The sequence below is a fragment of the Leptosomus discolor genome, chromosome 14, assembly GCF_034619465.1.
Source record: "Leptosomus discolor isolate bLepDis1 chromosome 14, bLepDis1.hap2, whole genome shotgun sequence".
NCBI lineage: Eukaryota > Metazoa > Chordata > Aves > Leptosomiformes > Leptosomidae > Leptosomus > Leptosomus discolor.
The window spans coordinates 17,361,411-17,388,598 of record NC_141404.1 but is presented as its reverse complement, the minus strand read 5'-3'; the positions used below and the strand labels follow the sequence as shown (position 1 = coordinate 17,388,598).

The 27,188-nt window shown below is 37.6% G+C and overlaps 1 protein-coding gene across 2 annotated transcripts; it reads left to right on the top strand.

The window, feature by feature from the left end:
* The first annotated feature begins 61 nt into the window (after positions 1-61).
* On the top strand, positions 62-25,186 carry MARF1 (meiosis regulator and mRNA stability factor 1). 2 transcript variants are annotated; one of them, XM_086472862.1, is made up of 26 exons: positions 62-223; positions 1,906-2,577; positions 3,614-3,788; positions 5,192-5,418; positions 6,298-6,415; positions 7,146-7,318; positions 8,018-8,452; positions 8,980-9,146; positions 9,245-9,412; positions 10,111-10,300; positions 11,022-11,200; positions 12,178-12,258; positions 12,588-12,824; positions 13,629-13,748; positions 14,095-14,270; positions 14,506-14,726; positions 15,452-15,594; positions 17,001-17,134; positions 17,649-17,851; positions 18,351-18,578; positions 19,353-19,583; positions 19,692-19,904; positions 20,693-20,753; positions 20,852-20,986; positions 22,047-22,217; positions 22,741-25,186. In XM_086472862.1, exons 1-26 carry the CDS (start codon positions 77-79, stop codon positions 22,971-22,973), a joined length of 5,238 nt encoding a protein of 1,745 aa, XP_086328988.1. In that variant the 5' UTR covers positions 62-76; the 3' UTR covers positions 22,974-25,186. The 2 variants fall into 2 exon arrangements, with proteins under 2 accessions (XP_086328988.1, XP_009946205.1); XM_009947903.2 differs by having other exon boundaries at positions 8,980-9,149; positions 9,251-9,412; positions 20,852-20,992.
* The last annotated feature ends 2,002 nt before the right edge of the window (positions 25,187-27,188 follow it).

Below are 27,188 nucleotides of genomic sequence, written 5' to 3'. Positions count from 1 at the left end.
TTTTTTTCTCTTTAGCAGGTGGGAAGAATGAAAGGAAGGGGGGATGGAAGAATGTTGAACCTTTTTGTTTGGCTGTATGATGGAAGGAGACAGGACAGAGAACCTCTGCAATAGATCATTCAGATGGCTTCAGCAACAAGAGAATGATGCTAAACCATGGCTCTGGAAACTTTCTAATTGCTTTTCTGCTGCTGAAAAGTCTTTGCCTTGCAGTGCGAAAACGGTAATTCAGTGCTTTACCGAAAGCGTAGTTGATATCCTGGCACAGAGCAGTGTAACTAACTGCAGTGATATTGCTGACTGAAGGGGGCGAGTGGGGAGGGGAGAAGGAGACGGCAGTTACTGTGTAAGTACAAAATCTACGTGGGAAGTTAAGGTCTTTAGTTGTGTTCGCAGCTCTCATCAGTGTTAGTGAAAGCAGGCAAGTTGCTTTGCTTGACAGGCTTTACTCTCTACAGCTCTGTTTGGAATAGTACAACTGACTGCTTAAAAAGTGTACAAGGCAGCTTCTTGAAAAGTCTATGAAGTTACTGCTGAAGAGTAGAGCAGGGAGTAGTCTTCATGCTTCTAGATTTTTATCAGTTTAGTTTGGAGGCAAATTATAATCTTCTGAATTATTATATAGTAGTTAGAGCAATTGCGGATACTGTTCTTCATGAGTGTCTTAATTTTTCCTTGTTTTCCTTATTTCTGTTTCTTTAAATGTTGCTATTCTGTAACTGTATATGATTCTATACATTTAAGATGCAAAGTGCTGAGAAATAGAAGGAACAGTGTAACACAATGACTCACTTGAGCAAGCAAGCTCCAGCTGTTAAGTAACACTCATTCATGCATGTTTGATCTGACTTTCAGTAAAAGACATGGAGGAAACAGATAAGCATGTATCCTGTTGTGTTGCTGTTCTCGTGCATCAGGACTTAGGAGGGCAGCTGCCATAAGTTCTGGAATTTAACATGTAGACCAGTTCCAGACAGATTTTTGGCAGAGTTTATCTTCAATTCATAAGGTTGCATCAGGTAGAAAGGAATGGTTTTGAACTTGGGGAGTCAGTTATTCATTACTGTGCAGTAGGAAATGCAGCAAATTCAATTTGGAAAGTGAAAGCTGTTCCAAGCTACTGGCCTGAAGCTCTGGAGCAGTGGGTTGTGCGCAGGTTAGCTCTACTGACCTTGACTGCTGTGGTGCCTGTCACTACCTTGCTTAGTTTCCACTACTGCCACTTTAAAAAAGCTGTATTTCTGTCTATGCATGTCTGTATGTCTTGGCACTTAAATCAGAGTAGGCAAAAAGCACTTCTGTAATTGTTGTGAAAACGGTCTTCTCTGTCCTCTCTTAGTTTATCTGCTCGATATAGTTTATAATTTTTTTTAGTCTTAGTCTTTTAATGCATTACTTTTAAAACTTTAATACAATTTTAAAGTCTTTATTCAAACTAAAAGATGATTACTTATGTACCTCCAAACTGTGGGGTTTTTTTACTTTACCTTGCATCTATCTATATTTGCTCTTACAAGAAATAAATGGTGTGTGGTTTTTTGGGTTTTGTTTTTGTTTTTCTTTTCTTTTTTTTTTTTTTTTTTTTGTGCTTTGCCGTTGCGGAATCTCTCTCAGCCTTAGCCTGAACAGTTTCTGCTCTTCAGATTCGGTTTTACAGACCCATTGCTATTTGGTTTGTAGCTTTTTGGTTTTGTTGCTTCCAAAATCCACTGAAAGCAACATATGTCAGGCTGGCACACATAACTGGCATAGTAAAGGTAATCTGGTAATAGTAATCTTAAAGATAACGCTTTTCAAAATTTCTGTTATTGTCAAAATTGTGACAGTCTAAAAATATGGTTGTTTATAGTATAAAATTGTTGGTTTATTTATGTTTCTGAATGTAACTGAGCTTTCATTTTCCAGAAAGATTACATGGAGAACAAGAAAGCTGCTGTAGAATTGAAGGATGCTTCATCATCTCATAATGCTGGCTCTAAACTGTTTCCAGCAGTACCGCTTCCTGATGTTCATCCTCTTCAGCAACAGCAAATACAGCTTTCACCTGGCCCGAAAGTAAGCTGCTGTGCTCATGGCTCTGACTCTTCTTGTACTCCACAAATGCATTGTGGTGGTGGTGGTGGTGGTAACTTGATTCACCCTGGCACGATATTAGACTCAAAAAGCACTGGGACGATTACTTGTCAAGTAGGGTCAGGATTTGCTTATCAGTCTGCATCTTCACTGAAGAACCCTCCAGCTAGAAGCAATTTGGCAGGCATTGCGAGTGAGTTCCCTGGCATGTGCGTAGAAAACAGCGTATCTTCCTGTCAGCATCTACCCTGCTGTGGAAAACTCCATTTCCAGCCCTGTCATGGTAACGTGCACAAACTGCATCAGTTTCCAGCCCTTCAGAGCTGCACATCTTCTGGCTATTTTCCTTGTTCTGAATTCACGAGTGGGTCTACAGGCCACTTGGATGAGCATATTGCACAGTCGGAGCTAACGTCACGTGTGTGCGCCAACCCTTTGCACCTAAACATGGCACCTTCCGTTTGTTTAAAGGGCTCTCACTACTGCAGTGACTGCTTGAGCAAGGTTTGTACGCATCACATGTTGTGTTCCGTGAGCGTGGTGTATGGTTAATGTTGAAATAATGTTGCCTTGAGGAGAGCGCCAGCTTCCATGGGTTGCAGCTTGCATCTTCCTAGTTGGTGATGCACAATCCAAATGTACCAGAGAGCCTTTTTGGAGATCGTGTTTTCTGAGGTAACATGCAGTTCGATAGGAAGACAAAAGAGGCTATCACAATGTTTAGTTTATAGGATATATATGTAGTCAGGCAGAATTTTGACTGGATTTGAAAGACAGTTACCTCTTCCTGACAGCTCCAATTACAGTGTTCCTTATTAGTGACTCTGAGAAAAGGCTGACAACAGTTAACATGTACCCTTGTACAGGCAGCTGATCAATAAAGATCCATTTGTGAGTCAGGTGAAATGTCTGATGCTATGAGGTTATTGTAGTTTTGGTTTGGTTTGTAGGTCTTAGTTCAGTTTTCCCAAATCTGTAATTTATACTTAAGTACCAATTTGGTACACTTGAGAACTGGTTAAAACTGCTTGAATTTTAATAGACATTTCAAGTGAAATAATATACTCAACTTTGTGAGATGTGTTATGTAAACTCTCAAATTTGATTTTCCAGTGTAAAAGTGGAATGTCTTAAGTTCATAGACTAAATGGTGAATTGAGTATATTTGGAATTATGACCACTATTTTTGAGGGAAGGGAGGTGATTCAGCCTTGTACTCTTGGCCGTGCTGATTTCACATGCCAAGTTGTTGGGGTTTTTTTTTAGAATATATATTAGTACTTCTTAAAGATGGCACATCTTGATGTGCAGAATTTAACAGAATCTTTCTTTGCATTTGGAAATCTAGAGCTAAGTATGCTAGGGAAGAATCTAGGATAGAAGCTTCCCTCATGCAGTGATAGTGTTGTTAATTGACTTTGTAGAGTACATCTGAACTTGCATTTGTTGCGGAAGGGAGACCGAGTGTTTCTAGCATGGAATAGTATGTGTTAATATTGTGTGCTAAATGAACATGTATTTTGAAAAATTGTCCCAACAGCCAACGAGAAACAGCCTAGTTGATGCTGCTAAAATCTGGCCAAATATTCCTCCTCCAAGTGCACAGACTGCACCTGTTCCTATCCCAATATGTAATGGCTGTGGAACCAAAGGAACAGGAAGTGAGAAGAATTTGCTACTGGCGAGCAGCCTTGGCAAATCACCACAGAAATATGGTAAACCACATTTGTTTGAAACTTGCACTTAGTGGATGTCCTCCTTAAAATACTGTTGCACATGAAGAGTTCTCTTAAATTGCACTGTTCTCTGGAAACTTCTATAAAGTCACAGAAGACAGTAAAAAACTTCCATGTTTCTGTTTTGCAAAGTTGTAGCTTGGATTTACGGGTTTTGACTACCTAATTAACTTCCATGTTGTTCTTGGAGTTTTGATTTTTTTACTACTATATTTGTTACTATTTTAACAACTAGAAAAAGAAATTTTAAGGACTTGGAAGCTATTTTTGTTCTGGTGGTGTCTAAAGAAATTATCTTCAGCATACTTTGAAAATAATTTTCTTAGTCTGTAGTGTCTATTGGCACGTCATGTAGTAAAGATGTAATGATTATAATTACAATATAGCTTTTTTCAGTCCTCTTGAGAGGAAAATACTATGTGAAATATTTACATGGTCTTTCTACAGTGTTAGTGCTACTTCAGTTACGAAGTCATGGCTAGTATGACAGTTATAAACTTAGTCATGGAAGAATAAGAAATTGGATAATCTTCCAATCGTTTTAAGACTACATCTATTTTTAGGTTTTTAAGGTGTGACACCCCAATTAAGTGTTCTTATAAAATGCAGTTCCAGTGAATCTTGTTGAAGAATATATACCCAAATACGACATTTGTCTGCTGTGCTTAGTTTTATATTCTCTGCTAACTTTAGTTCTTAGCTTGTTTTTGACCTGTGAGGGTTCTGTGTCATTCCTCGTGTTTCTTTTTCCAGTTGTTTTGTGGGGATGGAATGGGGGTATAATTTTAATTCCAAATTAAATAGATATTCAGAGTGCTGAAACACCAGGAACTTCATTTGCACCTCTTAGCCTATAATAGCAAAATCTCTTAACCTCATTCTCCTGAACTGTAGGATACCTTTGAGTTTTTTCCATACTGCCTTAATTTTCTATAACCACTGTCACTATACTGGTAATCTCATCCAGTTTTGTTTAGATGCTTTATCTGATGCACACTGTAAATTTGAACAGCTTTCATGTTTCACTTCTGTTACCGATAGAGCACCCATTGAGTTTAGTGTGACACAGCTTCGGACAATTTTCATGGCACGTGCCACCTCAGCATTTGATAACTTCCTTTTTAAATACATTACTTGGTGGTTTGAGAGTTTGAAAGTAAAGCCGAAGTTGTCTTGCATCTTTATTCTCACTTAACAGTGACTGAATTTCTGTTTGACTGTTATTTTTTAGATTCTTTAAGAAAATAAAACTGAACTTGCGTTCGTGGGCATGTTATTCTCTTAAAACATAAAGCTTCCCATGTGCAAAGTTTATGGTGTGCTAAGTTTAACAGTGTTGATAACTGGAGATTAAAATGAGCTGTGTTGTTAAACCTGTACAGGATCTCCGGAAGTTGCAATAACAGGCCAAGTTCTGGAAAACTTGCCCCCCATTGGAGTCTTCTGGGACATTGAAAACTGTTCAGTTCCCACTGGCCGTTCAGCTATAGCAGTTGTACAGAGGATTCGTGAGAAGTTTTTTAAAGGTCACAGAGAGGCAGAATTCATCTGTGTGTGTGACATTAGTAAAGAAAATAAAGAAGTTATTCAGGAGCTAAACAACTGTCAGGTATCAAAACAGCATCTACTTGATGTTCTTGCTTGGGAATTTGTGTATGCCAGTAGGGATCCCTGTTCACTAAAGCTTTATGTCAGCTTCTGTGTTTCTTAGTGCACGAGCTTATAATTAGTTTATGGGTGAGGTCTTTTAATGCTGAACTTTCCTGATGTGATGCTTTTAAAAGCTGAAACTGTGTTCCATTATACGTAGATTACTATTTTAGTTGTAGTGGCCACAGAGGACTTTGATTTCATCCAGTAATAAGCAGTGGTGGCATTTCTAGTGTTATCCTTCAAATCTGTGACTAAATCACTAACCTAAAAAACGTATGATTCTGAACTTTTTCACTTAGTGAATACCGTGCTGATTAGTGAGGACACTTGTAAATTAATGGTATTGATTACCACTAATAATAAATTAGGGCACCTTTAACGCTATGTATTTTTCTATCAATACCTTTTGTTTCTTTGTGTGTGGGTTTAAGTCAGAAATCCCTTCCCACCCCCTAAATTGCAGATATGATAACAGGTTGACAGTTTATCTGCTTATGTGAGGTAAAATGAATTGGTAGCAAGTACTTGCTGGGTTTGTTACCCCTCTATTTCAAATGAGGAGTTTATGGAATGTTTTTAAGGTATGTAAATTGCGATCTTTAATGCAGAACAGCAGAAGTCATCCCTAAAGCATTGCTGAGCAACTAGGGTTGAATTTCATTGCTCGTTAGAACAGTTTGAGATCCATACATGTTGTATTTCATGCATGTATTAATTTATCTAAATAAAAGGTGCATGTGAAAGCTTGTATTTATGTTAATTTAAAAAAAAAAAATTAAGCAAGCATAGTTCACATTTAAGCTTTTCTTTAGAGCTTATCTGTACATTTCCACAGGTGACTGTTGCACACATCAATGCTACAGCAAAGAATGCTGCTGATGACAAACTCAGACAGAGTCTTAGGAGGTTTGCTGATACACATACTGCACCTGCCACTGTGGTTCTTGTGTCAAGTAAGTGTTTATGGTACTCGTCTGCAATGCAGAATTCAGTTCTTCTCTTCAACAGTACTTTTGCATATGACACAAGTCTGCTTTCCAAGAGTCACGTTTAGAATCAGCTTTAACTGAATTGCTCAAAAATTATTATTGATGTCAGTGGCAGCAAGGGAAAAGTAGGGACAGTAAGATGAGAACTTGGCTTAGTTAAATCAACATTGGAACCTGGTGTCTTGTTGATTGTCAGTAGATATGTATAAATACTGTCTGAAGTTAGACAGCTTCAGCAGGAAGCTACGAAAGGAAAACTCATTGTATCTTCTTTTCAGTAATCTTTCAGAATGCTTTGAGCAAAATGTATTTGATTTGGTTTTTATTCTTGTACTGGTGTACTATACAGTTAAATATGCAAGCCACTCAACTATTGAATTGCTCTGTGTTGCCTTGGGTTTCTCCCTAAAGCTAAACAAATGTTTGTAATAGAAGTATACAGTACCAGTCGAATGCCTTGCTGATAAATTGCTAGAAGTTGCTATTAAAAGGAAGCCCTTGTCTGAGGGTGAATACTAGCTGCTGATTTAAGTTATGTCTACTGAGAAGCCTTGTAGCTGTTGATGCTTTTTCATTGGAAATTTTCAGTGATAAATAGAACTTGCTAAGTGAGATCTGGGGTTTTGTTTGTTTAATCTGATTATTTTTAGCTTTTTCATGTGCTTTCTTACACTTTTTTTTTTCCCCCCTCCAGCGGATGTAAACTTTGCTTTGGAACTCAGTGACCTGAGACATCGACATGGTTTTCGGATAATTTTGGTACATAAAAACCAAGCTTCAGAAGCACTTCTGCATCATGCTCATGAGCTTATTTGTTTTGAAGAATTTATTTCAGACTTGCCACCAAGGTTACCGCTGAAAATGCCAGTAAGGTTTTAATTCTTAATGTAACAGACGTTTCAGTGTCATTTTTTTCTTTTTTTCTAATTTAGAGGGAGAGCAGGCTGGAATTGTGTGGGTTTTTTATGGTGAGATGTGATGTCTGGTGCATTATTTGACTGTTGTCTGTGTTTTACTTACTACCATGTGAATGTATGCTTTCTGCTTTAAGACAGAAAGAATGAGAGAATAAAAGGAGGAAGTAATTAACTAAAAAAGTAAAATAGCAAGGTCACGTTCTCATCACTAAGTATTTTATCACATAATGTATGTTACATGGCTTTCTTTCACTGGCAGAAAGTTAGAGTAAGAACTTAGCTGTGCATTAAGACAGCTCTGTGATGCTTGCTTTAATAGTTTTGAGTCGCTGTCCACTGTTTTCTTGGGGTTTTTCATCTTCCTGATGTTTCCCTCTGGATTTGCTGTGTTGTCTTTGCACAGTGCTCATGACCTTTTCTTTCTTTGAAAGGTCAGGGACTCTGTAGTCTCCTCTAACTTTAAATTATATTGGAGATGGAAGTTTGAGGATCTACCTTGGTATGAGACTTTTCCAAACAAATTGAGTGTTGCAAAAGCAATGACTTGAGGGCGTCCGAGGGGGAGCGTGTGTGTCACCAGAATCAATGAGAAAATACTGGTTTTGAACAAGAGGGTATTCTGACACAAAATCTTACTCCCTTCAAACAGGCATGCCATACACTATTATATGTTTATAATCTGCCAACAAACAGAGACAGCAAAAGTGTCAGTAATAGACTCAGGCGTTTGTCTGACAACTGTGGTGGAAAAGTGCTGAGCATTTCTGGAAGCAGTGCAATTCTCCGTTTTTTAAATCAAGAGAGTGCTGAACGGGCTCGGAAGCGAATGGAAAATGAAGATGTTTTTGGTAACAGGATTGTAGTGTCTTTTACTCCCAAAAATAAAGAACTTAATGAAACAAAAAGCTCCAGCTTTGTAGGAACTGAAAAGGTGAAGTCTCCCAAAAAAATTAACAAGAACATAAAGCTGTGCCTCCTCAACAAAGACTCAAGTGATCAGTCTTCTGGTACCAAAGGCTCTGCTGGGAGAGGATTCCAGATTCATGGATCTATCATTAAACCCACAAATGTTAAAAGTTTACAGGTATTGTTCTACCTTGTTTAGTATTCTTGCTTTTCCTTATGTTCCGAGGGTTGATTCTATTACAGCTTTAACTTGTCCATCCTATTTAATGAGTAACCGTGGTGTATAGTGACATTGCTGAATGAGAGCTGTATTCATCTGCTTGGAAAGCAGACAATGAATTTGAGCGTTGTCTTTCCCCTTCTCTGCCACCTTTTTCTCAATTTGGAAATACTTCTGGTACTTCCTGAGTCTTGAATCCTAGGCCACTTTTGATGTTTGTATTCGTGTTGAGTGTAATATCTAATGATCCACTTTGCTAGGTTTAAGGAAAACTGAGGTAGATCTACAGTGTAGCAAAAAATATTTCAGCTAATTGACAGTTTACTATTTTCTGTCACAGAAAATCAAATATTGCTAGTCATGAAGTGCCAATGGAAATGCTATTAAAGAAAAATGTATCAGTTGTCTAGGTTCCCATCACAAGGAAAGGCTCTGGTAAGGAATGTCTAGTGCTTTTATGCTGACCTTTCCTCTGTTTCATACAGGAGCTGTGCCACCTTGAATCAAAGACTGTCAGTAGAAATACTGAAAATCAGCAAGAAAATTTAAGAGAACAAATTTCCTCTCCTCAGAGTACCTCTAATGCAGCGATTCCTGTGTCTTTGGCAACCAAAAAAACTGGGATGGGAGAATCAGCCTGTAAAAGTAGTCAGAAGTATGTATAAAAATAAAAAGACATTAATGTTACTACATTTTTTTAAATGTGAATTCTGCAACATAATATGTTTTCTTTTTCTTACATATATTTGTAAATAGAAAAGAGACCTCTGCTTCCAGGAGCATTACCAATTCCCCTGTAGATAAAAAAGATAAAGATGAAACTGTATTTCAGGTCAGCTATCCCTCTGCTTTCAGTAAGTTGACAGCCTCAAGACAACTCAGCCCTTTACTCATGTCTCAGAGTTGCTGGTCATCTCGGTAAGTGTCTGTGTTTTACTTGGGAGGCAAAGTGAGACTTCGCCAATATATACATTGATTATTGACAGCTGCATATGGAGTTGTGTATGCTAAGCACTTGACCTCAATATACTGATTTATGTGGAGGCAAAAGGAAACCGTAATGGTGCTGTGTAACAGCTGACAGAGGGTGGATGTAAATACAAGGTGAAGCAGACTTTTTCAGAAATGTGTTGGGTGGCAATTATTTCCTGCAAACTTTGTCTTTAAAGCTTCTGAAAAATCTTATTCTAGACATCTTACTCCTCTTAATTTCAGTGCCTTTGACGTTCCCAGTAGAACTTTATCCAGGCCCATTAAATTCTCATAGACTTAAATACCTGGCCTTTGCCAATTATTAAAATCATGTGAATGAGTTTGACTTTTTTAATGTGTTAGAAAGATAGTGGAAGACTTGGTGCCAAATATTATTAAATTGGGTGACTCAGGAAATCATTCATATGATGTTTCATTCTTCTTCTAGGAAATATTTGTTGTGTTACAATGTTTGGCTTGTGGTGAAACTTGTTTTACCCACACACATATGTACTAGGAAAATAACTTTGAAGTGTTGGATTTGTGCTCTTGACCTGTGTCTATTTTCTGATTAATTTTGAGATGTGTGTATGAGAATCATGCCAGAGCTACTTTTAGCTCATAGTTGTTTTTGTTTTACCCAGGAGTATGTCTCCAAATCTCTCAAATAGATCATCTCCACTCACATTTAATGTAGCAAATCATACCAGTGGTACAGACTGCCCTGATCCTTTTGCAAATGGTGCAGACATTCAGATCGGCAATATAGATTACAGATTGTCCAGAAAAGACTTGCAGCAAAGTTTACAAGAAATTTTCTCAAGACATGGCAAGGTAAAGGCTAAAGTACCTTTAGTAAATCTGTTTTTTAATACTTCCTTTTATGTATTTATGGACATATTTGTGGTCTAGCTTTAAGTGAGCAGGAGTAGAAAGCTATCCAAACATGACTTTTAAACTCTGTTAAACTAAAACCACAATACCTCATTTTAAAACCACCAGATCATCACTTGCACTATGTTCTTAATTTACACATGGTCTTCATTGATCTGGTATTCTGAAGTTTTGTATATAAAATTCTTGGTAAGTGTCTCTTTAGTCATGCAGGGAAGAGACTTAGGCTTTAGCTGCATTTTAAGCTGTAAAGCTGAATTCCTAACAGCTTAAAAATCACAGTAAAAACTGAATTTCTGTTTTGAATCGGAAGTGGTCAAAAACAGACCCGGAGAGTATGAATCAGTAAAAAGCAAGTATGCAAGTAGAGGTCACTTCTGCAGCAGTCCTGTTTCTGTCTGATCTGTAGATGATGTTCTTCTGGCATAATCTACATGGGAAGATGATGTCTTTGTTAAAGGAATCTCATGGTCTTGCCTTGGTCAAGGCTCATTGCACTTGTTTCTTGTTTGCATTGCCCTATTGGCTGTGGTTCATCATTCTCAGTTCCCTTTTGCGTCATATTTGGCTCTTGGTCAAAGCAAGACTGTGCCACTCTCACGTTGGCTTGCCTTGAGTTGATGTTTTGTGATAAATGTATAAGGTGTTTTCTTCCTTTCAGGTGAAAAGTGTAGAGCTCAGTCCTCATACAGACTACCAGTTGAAGGCTACAGTTCAGATGGAAAATCTGCAAGAAGCGATCAGTGCTGTCAACAGTCTGCATAGATACAAAATTGGCAGTAAAAGGATCCAGGTCTCATTAGCAACAGGAGCTGCTAGTAAATCACTCTCTCTACTTAGGTAATAAGCACTTTGGCATCTTCTTAATTGTTCTAGCATGTATTTAGTAGCTGAGAGGTGATTTAAAATACTGAGCAAAGGAATGACAGGGAAATAAAATCTGTCTTATGACCCGATGAACGTGTTAACTACAAGGCTAGCTTTCACTTTAGCAATTTTACACTGCTTATATTTCAAGTCACATCTGAGGAGACTAGATCTCTGTTTAATAGTGTTTAATAGTTTCACCACTACTCTTTAATACTGATATACCTGAATAACTTGGTTTGTGCAGCTAAGTAAGATTATACTTGGCATCTTTATTTCTTCTTTCCTCCAAGAAAGTGCATATGAATTTTCTCTTTGAGCATGGGATACACTGTTTAAAAGCTGTTAGTGTTTCTTTGATCTCCATTTTCTATATGGGTGATGATAGAACTAGAGTGCTGGTACTAGTGAGAAACTAGTAGGTATTTTCTGTTTTGTGGTGTGTTTTTTTTTTTTTTCCTCCTTACTGAAAGAAAGCGTTAGGAAAAAAGCAGTCTTCATTTTTTCACAGAAAGCTCCAGTGAAAATAGTGCTTGGAGTGTAGAATATTCTAAATTATGTATTGCTTGCCATTGTATAAGTAACCTTACTTCATTCCTGCCTTTTAGTTCATGCCTGTTCAAAGGTCTTAATGTAACAACCAGGCCAGTAACTTTTAATGCTGCAGCTTTGAAGTTGCATTTTATAGATGCTTGAAAACTTACCACCTATGCAAGATGCAACTCCTTCAGAGACATTACCTAATGACTTAGCAGAAATGTTACTACTTGCACTCCCTTGATCTGAAGTGTCAACTTTTGTAGTGCTGGGGTGGAAGGGAATGCAATTTGCAATTTGTCCTCTTACATTTATAGTTCATAAACTGCATCTGTAAATGCATCACCAGTTTGGGCTGGAGACTAATACTAACAGATTAATTTTGTGCTAATATTACAAAACTTCTTTTATAGCTCAGAAACAATGTCCATTCTGCAGGATGCACCTGCTTGTTGTCTGCCTGTGTTCAAATTCACAGAAATCTATGAAAAGAAGTAAGTTCTCGGTTGTTCTTTTTTCTCTAGTACTTTTAAAGAATCTGATTGTTTACAGTGAATTAGAGAGTAACAGAATGAAGCGTTATGGGCGGTGTTAGATGTTGCAGCACATTATCTATACAGAGGCAATGACTAATAGTGGCCTTTGAGAGGGTTATACTTTCAGTATTTTACTTTGGTTTTCTACATTGGGATGACTAGATTAGTTGCCTTGACATTTTGCATAGAACAGTTTCTAGCATATTCCTGTTTCTTAAAAAATGCAGATTACTGCATTCTTTAACTGTGTTTATAATGTGTATTTATTTCAATTTTTTTTCTTCTAGATTTGGGCATAAGTTAAATGTATCAGACCTGTATAAACTAACAGACACCGTGGCAATCCGTGACCAAGGAAGTGGGCGGCTGGTGTGCCTTTTACCCAGCAGCCAAGCCCGGCAGAGTCCATTGGGATCTTCACAGTCACATGATGGTTCATCAGCAAACTGTAGTCCTATAATATTTGAAGAGTTGGAATATCACGAGCCTGTTTGTAAGCAGCATTGCCTGAATAAAGACTTTATGTAAGCTATGTATAAAATACTATAAAATCTTACAAAATACTTGAACAGCATTTGACACTTAAAGGTATATCAAAATTGAGGTATATATGTCCATATAGTGTGCTCCAGTCACTGTTTATATGTTTACAAGAATAAGTCAGGCACAAAATGGTGAGATGGCATTTTGTAGGAACTTCTCATGGACCAGTCTGAACTGTTCAGGTAAGGTTATTTTATTCTAACACAGCTGCCAAGATTGAATACCCCTTAAGCACAAGCTGAAAGATGAACTACCTTCCTCTGGTTGTATAGGAAGGTTATACATTCTAGAGATTTCTATTAGCCTGATTTTTATTACATAATTATAGCTGGAACCGATCATTCTTCTTTGTCCTCCAGCTGCATTTAGAAAGTGATTCATACTGGGTTGAAGATTTCCAGAAGCCATGTGTTAAGTTTTTTATTTTGTTTGACAGCAGCCAGGTTGTGCCACTAGACCAGATGTTAGATGTTCACTGTTAACTGCCTGGTATGTGCTGCTGAAAATTAACTTGAAAATTTTGATCTAATGACAATAAAAATGTGGTCTTGTAAATGTTGCTTGTCTTCTGGAAATTTGCTGTAGCTGTATTAATTTTTGTGATGAAGAAAAGATGGAAGTTGCTTGTGACTGTACACACTGGTATTGTCAGCTAGTAGCAGTGTATTGTATGCATATAGTGTAATGCTTCCTATGGGGGTGTATGTGAGCACCGGCACACTGTGCTAAAGTGATGTGTAGAATGAGCGTATAAACTTCAGCCTCTTTTTTTTTTTTTTTTACAGTGAGCATGAGTTTGATCCAGATTCTTATAGAATTCCTTTTGTGATTTTGTCTCTGAAGACGTTTGCTCCCCAAGTTCACAGTCTTCTACAGACACATGAGGGTACTGTGCCTTTACTGAGGTAAAGTATTTCAATTTAGGCTTTTAGTGTAAGGGCTGATAAGTTAAGATTTAAAATTTTATTGATGGCTGTTCTAATGCTCTGAAACTATCTGTTATATAAAACCTCTACTTCTGTAAGGTGTTATCTTTTATAGCAAATGCCTTATAAAATTAATACTTTTTTCATTTTTATTGAGGGGAGAAAAAAGACATTTAAAATACGCATTTTGTGAAGACTTCTGTAATGTGTTAGTAAGCTCTTGAAGCCTCTTGCTTAGGAAGTGTCTCAAAATAATGATATTTCTAGGACAATTGTTATAGCAGTATTTTAATGTGTAATGGAAGCGTTTTTTTTTCTTCCAAAGTTTTCCTGATTGTTATATGTCAGAGTTCAATGATCTTGAAATGGTGCCAGAAGGCCAGGGTGGTGTTCCTTTAGAACACCTGATCACCTGTGTTCCTGGAGTTAACATTGCCACTGCCCAAAATGGCATTAAAGTTATCAAATGGATACATAACAAACCACCGCCTCCTACTACAGGTAAATACTTCTATTTAATATCTTTTCTCTGAACTAATATTTCCACTAAAAAAATTAAGAGTAGCATAAAGTAAACATCTTGTATAATTGTTAAACTTTTTATAAAGAGAAACTTTTAGCTCAGATGTTCATTCTTGTTTTTCTCCTGTGCTCTAGCCTGTGTCATAAATTAAAGTGCAGGGTTTAGTGGAAGAATATTAGTGAAAGGTTCAGTAATATGACTTTTTTTTTGTAGATCCTTGGCTTCTGCGTTCGAAGAGCCCTGTAGGTAATCCACAACTTATTCAGTTCAGTAGAGAAGTGATAGATCTACTTAAAAGCCAACCGTCCTGCGTCATACCTGTCAGTAAATTCATCCCAACATACCATCATCACTTTGCAAAACAATGCCGTGTGTCTGACTACGGGTATTCTAAATTAATGGAGCTGCTAGAAGCAGTGCCTCATGTACTGCAAGTGAGTTATATGGCACTGTTCCTTTTAACTTGGGGAATTGTATCTTCAGCTATCTGAATTGCTGGTTGGTCTTGTATAATACATGCTGTGCAATTACCTTAGTCCCCCTTGAAAGAGATAGTTAACTGAACCTTGGAATGTAATTGTCGTCTTGTTTGAGATGTTTCTGGGTGGTTGTTTCTTATTGTCCCCACCCTTCCAAAACATCTTCTGGGGAAATTAACTCTCTATTCAGTCTAAGCCTCTGGAATAAAGTTTGCAGCTGCTTTTAGCCTGTGGCTATTGCTTGGGTAAAAGGTTTTAACTGGTCTGTTTCTCATACGAACACAGCAAATGCTGAGTGCTTGTAAGTTAGGCTGTGATGTGTACCCTGTGGCTTGAAGGATTTCTGCGTGAAGTAATTATGTGGCCTTACATTACAAAAAGAAACACTGTGGTCACGGTAGCTTACTACTTGAAACACCAGTTGGCTGTTAGAATTTTGAAATAACCAATACAAATGCACAACAGTTGCAATAGCACTCGTGGAGGAAGCACTGCTTGATTTCTTGATGACATGTACCTTTGTACAGAAAGTGTAAGGCGTTGTGAGGCTGCCTTTCCAAACACTGTCTCTATTATATCCTTTATTTCTAGCCTACCTATACTAGGACTAGCTTCTGAATATCCTGTAAAAGAACTTACTGAGAATGCTAGATGTGAGTGATCAAATAACTTTCTTTCAGATTCTTGGTATGGGTTCCAAACGCTTGTTGACCCTAACGCACAGAGCTCAAGTGAAGCGCTTTACTCAAGACTTACTGAAGCTTCTGAAATCCCAGGCCAGTAAGCAAGTTATTGTGAGGGAATTCTTACAGGCTTATCACTGGTAAGTTATCTTTAATGAAACAAGTACAACTGTGCAAGGTCTACCAAGGGTGGGTTTAAAACCTAGCCAAGAGCAGTCAGCACTTTAAATCCTAGTACAAAACTGTGGCAGCTGTGTTGCCTCTTCATTGTGATGTGGAATCACAGAATGTCAGGGGTTGGAAGGGACCTCCAAAGATCATCTAGTCCAACCCCCCTGCCAGAGAAGGAAGTTCAAACTTCTAATGGAAACAGTAATTAAAAAGTCTCTGACAGACTTTACTGCTTCCTTTAGTATGAGATTCGTTTAACTTCACTGGACTTTGAAATGGGTTATTGTATTTCATTAGTTCTCTATGAAGCCATGACTGCAAGGTTGGATTTAAGCAAGCAGGTTGTGGCACATTAACATGAACAATAGTGAGAGTACGTAGTGTTAGGCTTTTAGAGAGAAATATAAGATAGACTGATTGTCAGTCTATATGCTTACTACTTTAGATCTTTACTGGATCTAGCAATGGTGCAGAAATGAGGATTAACACCTGTCTTGCTATTGCCAGGAAAAAACATTCTGTTCTAGCATGGTAAAAAATAGGTTGTGGGTTTTTTAAGAACCAAGAATAATGCTTTCCTTAATATGAAGATAAAAAGTAGCACATAATGTGCTTTGAGGAAACCATAGCATGTTAGTGCTACATGTGGTTTACCTTTGTCTGTGTGCTGTTGTGCTGCGTGTGCCAACGGCTTCTGTTTGGGAATGCAGCTTCTACTTGTATTTCCACTGTTTGCAGAAATACATTGGTGGTGGTTTCTAAATCTACTAAATGTGCATCTCCATTGTAGTCAGCTTGGCCATTTGTTTAATAAGAAGACATGTGAAGCGTTCTTGCTTCTGAGAGGCTCCTGTTAGGGAGGCAGGGACACTAAAATAGCTTTTAATATATTACATAGTATTGTGAACCTTAATATGGGGTTTTTCAGGATACTGTCTCTGCCTTCTCTTGAGATCTAATCTTGTTTAAGAGCATATGTCTGTAACTATTGAGCACATACAGACCTGTTGAAAGTGTAGCCATATGGAGCTGTATAATAGAAATGATTTAAGAAAATGTAATTAGAACCTGATCTTGAAAAATACTACTTTATATTGTCACTTAGCACAACTGGTTTGAGGCATCCATGGGTTGGTGGTATACGCAGCTCTTCCTTCTAGTGTCATGTGAGCCATTGGTGTATCTTTTCTAGTTAGAATGGACAGATAATTTGAATTAAGAATATTTTACCCTCTTTCACATGCTAGTATTATTGCCAATGTGAAAATTAAGTTGTTTTTTTAAAGGATTTGGGTGTTATTCTCTCAACTTACATGCTTTTTGCCTACACAGCATGTATTAATACTTGTATTATACAATTTTCTAAAATTTTCAGGTGTTTCTCCAAGGACTGGGATGTTACAGAGTACGGAGTATGTGAACTGGCTGATATTATATCAGAAATTCCAGATACAACCATCTGCTTGTCACAGCAAGACAATGAAATGGTAATTTGTATTCCCAAAAGAGGTATGTCAGTGTACTCTTTCTTACTGTTGCTGAAGAAATTGTTCTTTGACTATTTTAAAACTGTACTAACTGAAGTATATAGGAGTGACTTGGATTTTTGATAATGGTGTTTCTACCTTCATAACTAAGTTATGAACTTCTAGCAAATAAAAAATTTGACGTTCTAGAAACAGCTGTGGTGGAACAAATGGGAAAGCACGTGGCAAAAAAACCCCATGAAATACTGTTACTACTTCTGCATGTGGTTAAACTTTCTGTGAAATTAGTGGGTTGTTTCCAGGCTGCAAAAATACCAACATATTTGGCTATTTAATATCTTCTAAAGTGCTGATCACCTGGTTATTTTGACTTTAAACATGTAAGCTTAGTAAATGTCTTTTGTGGTAAAAGAAAACAGTGACTTGATGTGATATGTGATTAAGCTGAAAACTCAATCACTGTATTTTCTTATTATATTCTGTTGCATTTTATGTGTGTTGGTACATAGCTCTTGCTTTGGTTTTTTTAATTTTAGAACGTACACAAGAAGAAATTGAAAGAACCAAACAGTTTTCTAAAGAGGTAGTAGACTTACTGCGCCATCAACCCCATTTTCGAATGCCCTTCAATAAATTTATTCCTTCCTATCATCATCACTTTGGCCGTCAGTGCAAACTGGCTTACTATGGTTTTACAAAACTACTTGAACTCTTTGAAGCCATACCAGATGTCTTACTTGTAAGTTCTAAGCTGTACTAAAGCATTTTCCTAAAATCTGTACAACTGCTTCATCAGGGTTTATATTTCTTATTAGCTTTAGTGTGAGTTACAAACTGTGCACCTGTAATGTTAGATAGCTGTATTTAAAACAGTCTGATACAGCTAATTTGGTAAAATGATCCAAAGTTTTTAGCACATTCTGGCCCAGTTTGTTAACAAATTCAAGTTTTCTAAATTGGATTACACTTAAATTCAGTGCATCAAAATTAGAGCTAAGTTTCATGAAAGTTCTGTGAAACTTGCTTTTAAAAAAGTTAATGACTGTTTAATTGCCTGTTTTGTTGTATTTTCGGAAATTACGTAGTTTTGCTTGCTATATAGATACTTTTGAGGCACGTGAACCCTGCTACATCGCAAACAATTGCCTGCAAGCACTGAATTTTAGTTGCAGATTACACTTTTTTTTTCATCCAGACTAGGTAAATCACTTCAATGAAGTGTAACTTCTGTTTTGTAGGTATTGGAATGTGGGGAGGAGAAAATTCTCACGCTCACAGAGGTGGAACAAGTCAAAGCAGTTGCTGCCCAGTTTGTTAAGCTGCTGCGGTCTCAAAAAGACAACTGCCTTATGATGACGGATTTACTGGCAGAGTACAGTAAAACATTTGGATACACCCTGCGTCTTCAAGACTATGATGTCAGCTCAGTTCCAGCTTTAATGCAAAAACTTTGCCATGTTGTAAAGGTAATCTTTTATCCTTGTAGTTTATCCCTCTAAAAGGTGTGTAATGTTCTGTTAAGGAATTTCCTGTCTCAAACTACAGCTCTCAGTGTGCTTAATATTGTACTCTAGAAACAATATTTCATTAAGTCAGAGTGGGGAATTCCAAAGGGGGTTTAAGTGTAGCTTCTGTAGTCCTGTGATGTTCTTTTTGTTCCTTTGTAATCTTTCACTTTCTCTGGGAAAACTCATGCTTGTTTAGCAAACAAAAAGTGAAAGATTGTATTATCATACTTAATTTAACAACACAAATTGGTCTTTTGCCACCTGACTTATAACTGTAAACGCAGTAATTTCCTGATAACCATAGTAGTTTTCAGTCTCCTACTGTTTTATATTCCAAACTTTTTTTGATCTGTGGCTTGAGGCTTTGACTCTGTGGGTACGTAGATGGTCTTACGTCAGTCTGCGTGGGCACAGGCATAGCGGTTCAGTTGCTCTAATTCTGTTAATTTAGCAGCTGGTGGTCAGGCTGGAGCTCAGTCAGGTTCAGCTGGCTTGGAACAAAGACTAAAATCATGTCTGCCATATGGACAGAAACTGCTACACAGCTTTTATATATTTAAAGTAAATTTTTCCATGTAATAAGCTTCTCTATCCTATGTGGTTTTGGCTAGGGGAGCATCAGATGCTGGTATGTAATATCAGATACAGCTGTGCTCAAACAAACCCCAGCTACACAACTTATAAGTTAGTCTCTTCCCTGTCCCTAACTTCATTCCCAACTCATTTTTCTAGGTTGTTGACACAGAGTCTGGCAAGCAAATTCAGCTGATAAATAGAAAATCTCTGCGGACTCTGACTGCCCAATTGCTAGTGTTGTTGATGTCCTGGGATGGAACATCCTTCCTCTCTGTTGAACAGCTCAAACAGCGTTATGAAACAATCCATAGTACTTCACTTAATCCATGTGAATATGGATTTATGACCTTAACTGAACTCCTGAAGAGTCTGCCTTACTTGGTTGAGGCACGTAAGCTCTCTTTCCTTTCTGGTGTTTCATGCTTTGAAAAGACATTGTGACTAGAGGGTACGGAAGTATGCAGCCTAATTCTTTCTCTTTTCTGTTTCTAATAGGTTTTTACCAATGGTGCAGCAGAAGAACATGTGAAGCTTACAAACCTGTATGTGTTTGCGAAGAATGTGAGGTCCTTACTTCACACTTACCATTATCAGCAGATTTTTCTTCATGAGTTCCCAGTAGCGTACAGCAAATACACAGGAGAAGTGCTGCAACCTAAAGCGTATGGATGCAATAATTTAGAAGAGCTCTTGGGAGCAATTCCACAGGTGTGAAGGATTCTGTTTTGCACAATTACATTGAGATTTTAGCATGGACTGAAAATAGTTACACAACCGCCCTTTCTGTTAACGGGTGTGAATTGCTGGAATAATTACCTTCTCCAAGGAGACTTACACTAGTTGTCTCTTTAATAGCTTCTGAGAAATCTGCACTGTGTAATACGGAAAAAAAAAATTTTTTTTTTTACACACTTTGGTTAAATTTTGCTTAAGAACTGTTCCTGGTGAGGCTGCAAACATCCTTGGTGTCTTTATCAAGTGAGATAATTGATTTCTGTCTCAAATGAATAGATGACAGTACGGTACTGAAGCTTCGTTTTGATCAGGGTAGATTATTGGTTTGGGGAGTGGAGAGTTGTGGGACCTTGTTGGAAGTGCCGCCTAGTGGAATTTGCTGTGGCATCATCTTGTCACCAACGTGTCCTAAGTGCTCTAGGATAGTTATGTGACCTGGTTGGTAGTTATAAGCTTTCCTTTAAATAAATTAATCTTTCTGGAGAGTGACAAAATGGAATTTTGCAGCTCCATGTTTAAACATACAGTTTTGTGAATAGATAGCTAGTACATTTTCTAGCCTCATAGCTTGCCTTTGGCATCAATTATTTTGAGACAAAGCTTTTACTTGGGTAGCGTAATACGAATTAGCAACATGACTTGATTTACCTTTAGAAATAATGTTGGTGCGAGGCTAGATGAAAGGCAGTGAGTAAGCTGCTTTAGGCTTTGAGCTTAGTATATGCTGATGTTTAATTCTCCTTTTTTTTTTAATTCTATAGGTGGTCTGGATTAAAGGACATGGCCATAAGAGAATTGTGGTACTGAAGAATGATATGAAAAGTAAGCCATTTAAACTTTGAGTAGTATCTTAGTTTTCCTTTTTGCTTTTTTAAGAGGTGACTTGAGTAAATGAACCAAATGAACTTGCCTTTTTGTAGCTCGTTTTAGCTCACCTAGTTTTCCCCCTGCTGATCATGTGGACGATCATGGAAACCAACTTGCTGACAATAATGGACATATTATGGAGACCCCAGGATCCACTTCATCAATGGAACTAAGTCTAGGAACACCTAGCAATGGTAATGGAAAACTGATTTGTGTAAAAAAAATTATTATATTAGGGGAAATCAGCAGAGTAATCAAAGCAGCATGGGGAAAACTGTGTGAGTTAGTCAATCTGAACTTCTGTATAAGTGCTTTATGGCTTGAAAGCTGTTGAACTTCTCCCAAAGTGCGTAGTTAGGCATGCGTCCTCTTGACAAGGGCATCTATTGTCCTTTGCTGTCAGTGTATATATATATACATAGCTGCTAGAGTACTGTTTCCCATGGATTTTAGTGGAAATTTGAGTCTATAAGCATAAAGCTAATGAGAAAAGATGGTCAGTAGCAGCTTCTGCTAGGAATGTCTCCTGTATTCTGATGAGAATATAGTGCACTTTTGTGGTGCTTTTATGTTGATTTTTGTGTTGCTACTTACTTGCAAATAATAGTGTTGGTCTTGTTGGTATAAATCTGTCTCCAAATAAAAATAACTGGGAAATGGTGATCTCATAGTCCATATCTTGCTGTGGTCTCCAATTCATTTACTACCTGCAGGTTGGAGAACTTGTGGAATGGTTCTTGAGTTATTGCAGAAATCTAGGCTTGTCCATTTTAATACGGGCAAGTCATTTTATTTTGTAACTTTCAGCTTAATTTTCACATGTAAATGTGTTAGATGGTACATAAATAGTTGATAAAACATTGGTATGTGTGCAGGGCAGCTGTCTGGTAACTGGCCCTTCTCTGTTACAGACAGATCCTGTAGGACTTGTTTCCTCAGCTCTTCTTCTACTCAAGTTTGGCAAATACCAGATTTTACTAGGGGGGTATATTTACTCAGGCAAGCAATAAATTTAACATACTATTGCTTTGCTTGTTGTAGTTAGGTGCTCTCGACCCAGCAAAGTAACTCTTGAAGAAATCTGAGGTTAGTTCGCATTAATCAAATTAGTTCTGTGTTGATATTTCCAATCGGCTTAGCTCTCAAATCGTCAGAGTAGCGTCTGAAGACTTTGCTCTTATGAGCTCTGGAATAGTGACACCTTCACAGCTTACAGATACTTTGAAAGATGTTCCCTTATTTTTGTAGTTTCTAATCAAACTGAGCAAGAACTTCTTTGCCTCACAAATACATCTCCCGTTGACCTCTTGTGTGAGCCAGTTCCTTCCTGTCTGCCATCCCCACAACTGAGACCCGATCCAGTTGTCCTTGAGTCTGCAGACCTCATTCAGTTCGAGGAGCGCCCTGCACCTCTCTCTGGTAAGAATTTGCTTGCCTGTGTTATACGAGTTATCATCCATAAGTAATACAATTTGGAAAATAAAGCATCAAGCAAATGGTTGATTAAATAAAAGTTCCTTTAGATACCTACATACATATATATCTCTCGCACAATGGTATATGTTGGAAATGCAGGTGACTTCTGTCAGACTGACTGTAAGTACCCTATTGTGATTCTCTGGGGTGAATTTTATAGAAACCTTATCCACCCCTAAAACTGTATTTTGCCAGCTTGTAGCAACCTTTTCACCACAGTAATTTCATAGTGATTTTGTGAGCACTGAGAGAATGTGTGAGAATTAAATTAGACCTTCTAAATAGTACACGATGCAGACAGAGCCAGAAGCAAACATCACATCAGCTGCAGAGGTGAACATGACACATCTTCTGGCTTCAAATCAGGCTGACAAGTCATCTTTAAATATTTTATTGCCTGTTACCAGAGAAATATTCTTTATTTTTCAAGAACAGAGCATCAATAAATTGCGTTGTCTTATTTTAGATATAATGATTTTAACAGAAGAAGAAAAACAAAGAATTGTTACTACAGGTCAAGAACGATTGCCCTCTGCTTCTGTGGTATCTAACACCACAGAGAATGCTTCAGTGCCTCCCTGTCAGTCCTCTGAAACTCAACTAAACAAGGAAGCAATGGACAGCCCAGCCAAAAAGCAACACAAAAACAAGGTGAAACTGGCAGCAAACTTTTCACTTGCACCTGTAACCAAGCTTTAACTCTTTCTTTTCAGTGTGAGACAAATACCTATGGATTCTGCACAAAGTAAAGCTGTTTGCTAGCCCTTACGTATTTTAATGAAAGGCCTAGAAGTAATTTGTATTTAATGTATTCTGTGAAGATTTTGTTCCTTTTACACTGAACACAGCTGTTAGCAGAGCAGATTTTTTCTATTATTTTGAAAAAAAATTCTGGCATTCATTAAATTATTCTTAAATTTTACAGTTTTTCATAAACGTGTTCAGTAAAAGCAAACTATTAGTTCAACTAAAGCGGAACAGATTTTATTTTCTTTAAGCCTTGTTGGTGGTGTAATCAAACATGTAGCATATTGTATTCTATAGGCTGTTACTTACTGGTATTGTTTCAGACAGTATTAATAAAATGCATGATCTGTCTTTCAAAAGCCTGTCGAGAAATTTTAACTTGCTGACCTGAAATGACAAGTGAGGGAGCTGATTGTACCCCAGAGGATAAACTTGTTCTCTGACCTTTCAGATGACTTGTAATTGCATTGGGAAATCTTTTGTCTGAAGATGTCTGTAGAAGATTATGTAGATTTTTTGTAAAGCTTGTTTTAAATGTTTTCTGTAGCTTTCTATTCCATTTAGGAGCTTTCTAGGACACTGATTTAAGCTTCCCTTTTATGTTTAGTTCCAGTCATGGATTTGGTTAAGGAAAAGACTGTCTTGGTGTTATGAGTTTAAGATACAGACACACACATTTTATTGTGTCTAGAAATGAAGTTAGGAAGATTCTGATATTTCTGAAATATGCATTTAATGCATAAATTACAGATAATGGAGCTGGTCTTACTAAAATGTTTTGCGATGGAAGGTGTTGATGCTATTTCCACCTGTAAGGGAAGTTCTGGCTACATGTGGAAATGCTAAGGTTGTTCTGCTTAACCTTGTTTTCTATTTTTAAGCATGTTCAGTAAATGGGAAGCTTATTCTTTGACATGCTGTCTTTTAGCTGTGTCTGTTTTTATTGTAAAACTTACTCCTAGTGTTGGAAGCTTTTTCAATTTGTGGTATCTTGTCTTGGCTTTTGAAAGGGCCAGCTTTGGAAGAGAGGTTAAGTCAGTGGATGACCTTAACTCTAGTTAGCAGAAATGTCTAGTGTATGAGACTTTATACCCATTTTGGGTAACCATGGCATTTACAATGGGTTGTATTTGCCAGGCAGCAAATAAATTGCTTGTGGTATTGAAAGAACCTATACTAGAGGTTTTCCACTGGCCAGCTGGGTATTTTTTACGTGAATTCTATTGTAATATAAAAGAGATGGAACGTGGCCTCTTAATTTCTCAGCCAGCAACAGGAAATGCCACTGAATAATGGCTATAGACAGAATTTTACTAGTCAGATTTTGTTATAAAATCTTTTAAATTAGGCAAGTATTACCAGTAGTGAACTTATAGCCATTGTGAATGCAGAGAAACACTTGGAAGTTTTTCTGAGCATTATGGCACAGTATTTTGAGTCCTTAGCAAACCTCTACAGACATACTGCTATAGAAAGAAAAACGTAGAAGTAAGCTTTCATGGAACGCTTTTAGTGAGTTAAATGCAAGAACATCTGTTTTCACCTTAAGTTTGATAAGGTTAACACTGATCAGTCTAGATCTTTGTTTCAAAAGAGTGTGCATTGGAGAAAAGACCAACCTGAAATTAAGTTTTCATGAGATGCAGCTACAAGTCATCTGGAGTACTAAAGAAAACCAGGTTTTTGCTTCAGAGGAAAAGATGGTATTTGTCCAAGTGAGTGTGATGGTTATACCATTTATGGAGGTCAGCCTATCTTTTCTGGATTCATGTGTGATTCTGAAATTGCTGTTTGAAAGTAATAGAATAATACTTTTGAGAAGTTGTGTTCATAGTGTAACAAAATAGCGAACTGAATTGCAATATATTTTTTTATCCAAAGGGTTAAATGAATGATGTGACTTACAGATTTAAAAGCATTACAACCATGAAATTCTTTAATTTAACAGTTAAATGTACTACTTCAGATTCATGTCTGTTTAAAAAAAAAAAAATGTCACTGAAGCCCTCAATTTATGCACTATCTTTTTCTTGGAATGGGAAGGAGAAGAGAAATTTCTTTTCTTAACTGTCTACTTTGTTTGGACACTTTCTTTTGTGGCTCAAGTGCTGTTTTGTGTGTTGGGACCAAACAGTTGTGTCAATAAAATTTTCAAGCAAGCATAACTCTTGTCCTTGTCTGAAGACCTGAAAAAAACCCAAACCTGTCCTAGAATCCTTAACTTGCTGTGTCACATCGTGTTTAATGATCCAGACAGAGCAGAGCTAAAATTCAGGATTTAGTGGAGACAGAAGAAACACCATTAATCCACAACCTGCTGTTCTGGAGAACGAAGGTTTTCCCAGTTCTTGCAATTTGGCTCTTAGCAGTGATACTCAGTATCTCTTACTGCTCTTCATACAACATAATGTTTAAGGTTTATTTTAGAAGAAAACTGTGCTATTTATGAGCCTAAGGAGAAAAAAATGGAGAAAGGCATGTAAATGCAACAGGTGAAAGTTAAAGTGTTCCTCCTGAGTTGTAGTCTCACATTGAAATGTTAAAATTGATGTGAATAATGTCACATGGAGTGTTACTGTGCAATAAAGTTAACAAGTCAATCTTGAGTTACAATGCCCTTGTTTTGCAGCTTGCTGGAGATAGTAATTATCCAGGAACTACAAGTCTTGCAGCTTCACTAGAGTGCTTTGAACTTTGCTTCAGAATCTAACAAAATAATTACAAAAAGGAAAGAAATCTGTGACTCGATTGGACTGTTCTGTCCTCTCACAGCTTTGTGGACAAAAGTAAAGAGCTGGATCAGCTGCTCCTGACTTTCTCAGCCTTTGTGGTCTTTTAGTACATGTTCTCACTTAATGGAGCTGTTAAGTTTAACTGTCTGCTGGAGTAAATGTCAGGCCTGCTCCATTCACTGGACCTTGCAGAGTATTTGTTCAGTAAAAAGTTTTAAAAATACCTTAAACTTATTTAACAGGAAACTCTCCATAAATAGTGCAATAACTGTCACGCTTTAAAAGGAAGGGCAGGCAACTTATTAAAACTTTCTATAGCATCTTAAGCAAAGCCACAAGCCATATAATCACCACTCTGTAGTTTCATTCTTTTGGTAGTTGTGAATGTTTTAAGTATGTGTGAGTTAAATCCCTTGTACCGCCTGGTATGCGATTACCTTTGAAAGGTGAGTTTAATTTTAATTGTGCTTTTGTTACCATGCTGCAAACATTTGCACTTCTTTCATTCTCATTTTATGCTCTCTGTTTACATTAGTTAAAGGTTTTTAAAAGTCATGATGAAATATCTTGATTTTTTTTCTAAAATTAATATGGCTTGTGTTGCCAGACATAATGTAGCAGGACAGAGTAAGTGCATGGTGAACTATGGTTTAACTCCTGTTGCTATTAACTGTAATTAAAGAACAAAAAGAGCACAATCAGGAGATATTTGAGAGACTTGGGCATAATGCCAGAGAAGGGTTATTAGGGAAGTGACTGACATGGCTGATGTTTCAGGTGTAATGTGAAATAATGCTGACGGGAAGAATGACTGTCTGAGAGAACAGAACATACGGCTGTTTTCTCTGAAGTTTCTGAACAGAAGAGCTGAAAAAAGGCTCTTCCCATTGGCCGAGGCAAAGCTTTGGGTGTGAAAGAGTGACAAAGAAACCAATCTTTGTGTAGAATAGGCTGAGGACTTTGGTTTTGGCTGCAAAAGATGCCTTGCTTCCGGTATTCTAGGTAGTCTCGGGACTTCTGATAAAACATCGGGCATTCCAGCAGGTCTGATGGTACATGACTGGTACTATTTCTTGTCATGCTGTGGGCACAAGTGTCAAGTCAGCTGTTCAGTTACGGGGTTCAAAAGCAAGAAAAATGGCACTGCCAGAAAACCTAGTTTGTGTGAGGAGGTCTATTGGTAAGAAAAAAAAAGAACCAACGAACAACTTTGTCAGTGTAGATGGGGTGAGGTCTGTTATGTGCAGCTTTACCAAGCAGGCTGGGAGTGGCAGAGGCAAGGCCTGGTCACTGAGGTGTTCCTCATGCTGAAGCTCTGTGCGCTGTGATGACCACTGTGGGCATGGGTGGAGTCCTCACAGATGTTCCAGCTCTGAAATCCTGATGTCAACTGTCTGACCAGGTTCCTGGTGTCCTGGGCCCAGAGCGTATGTTG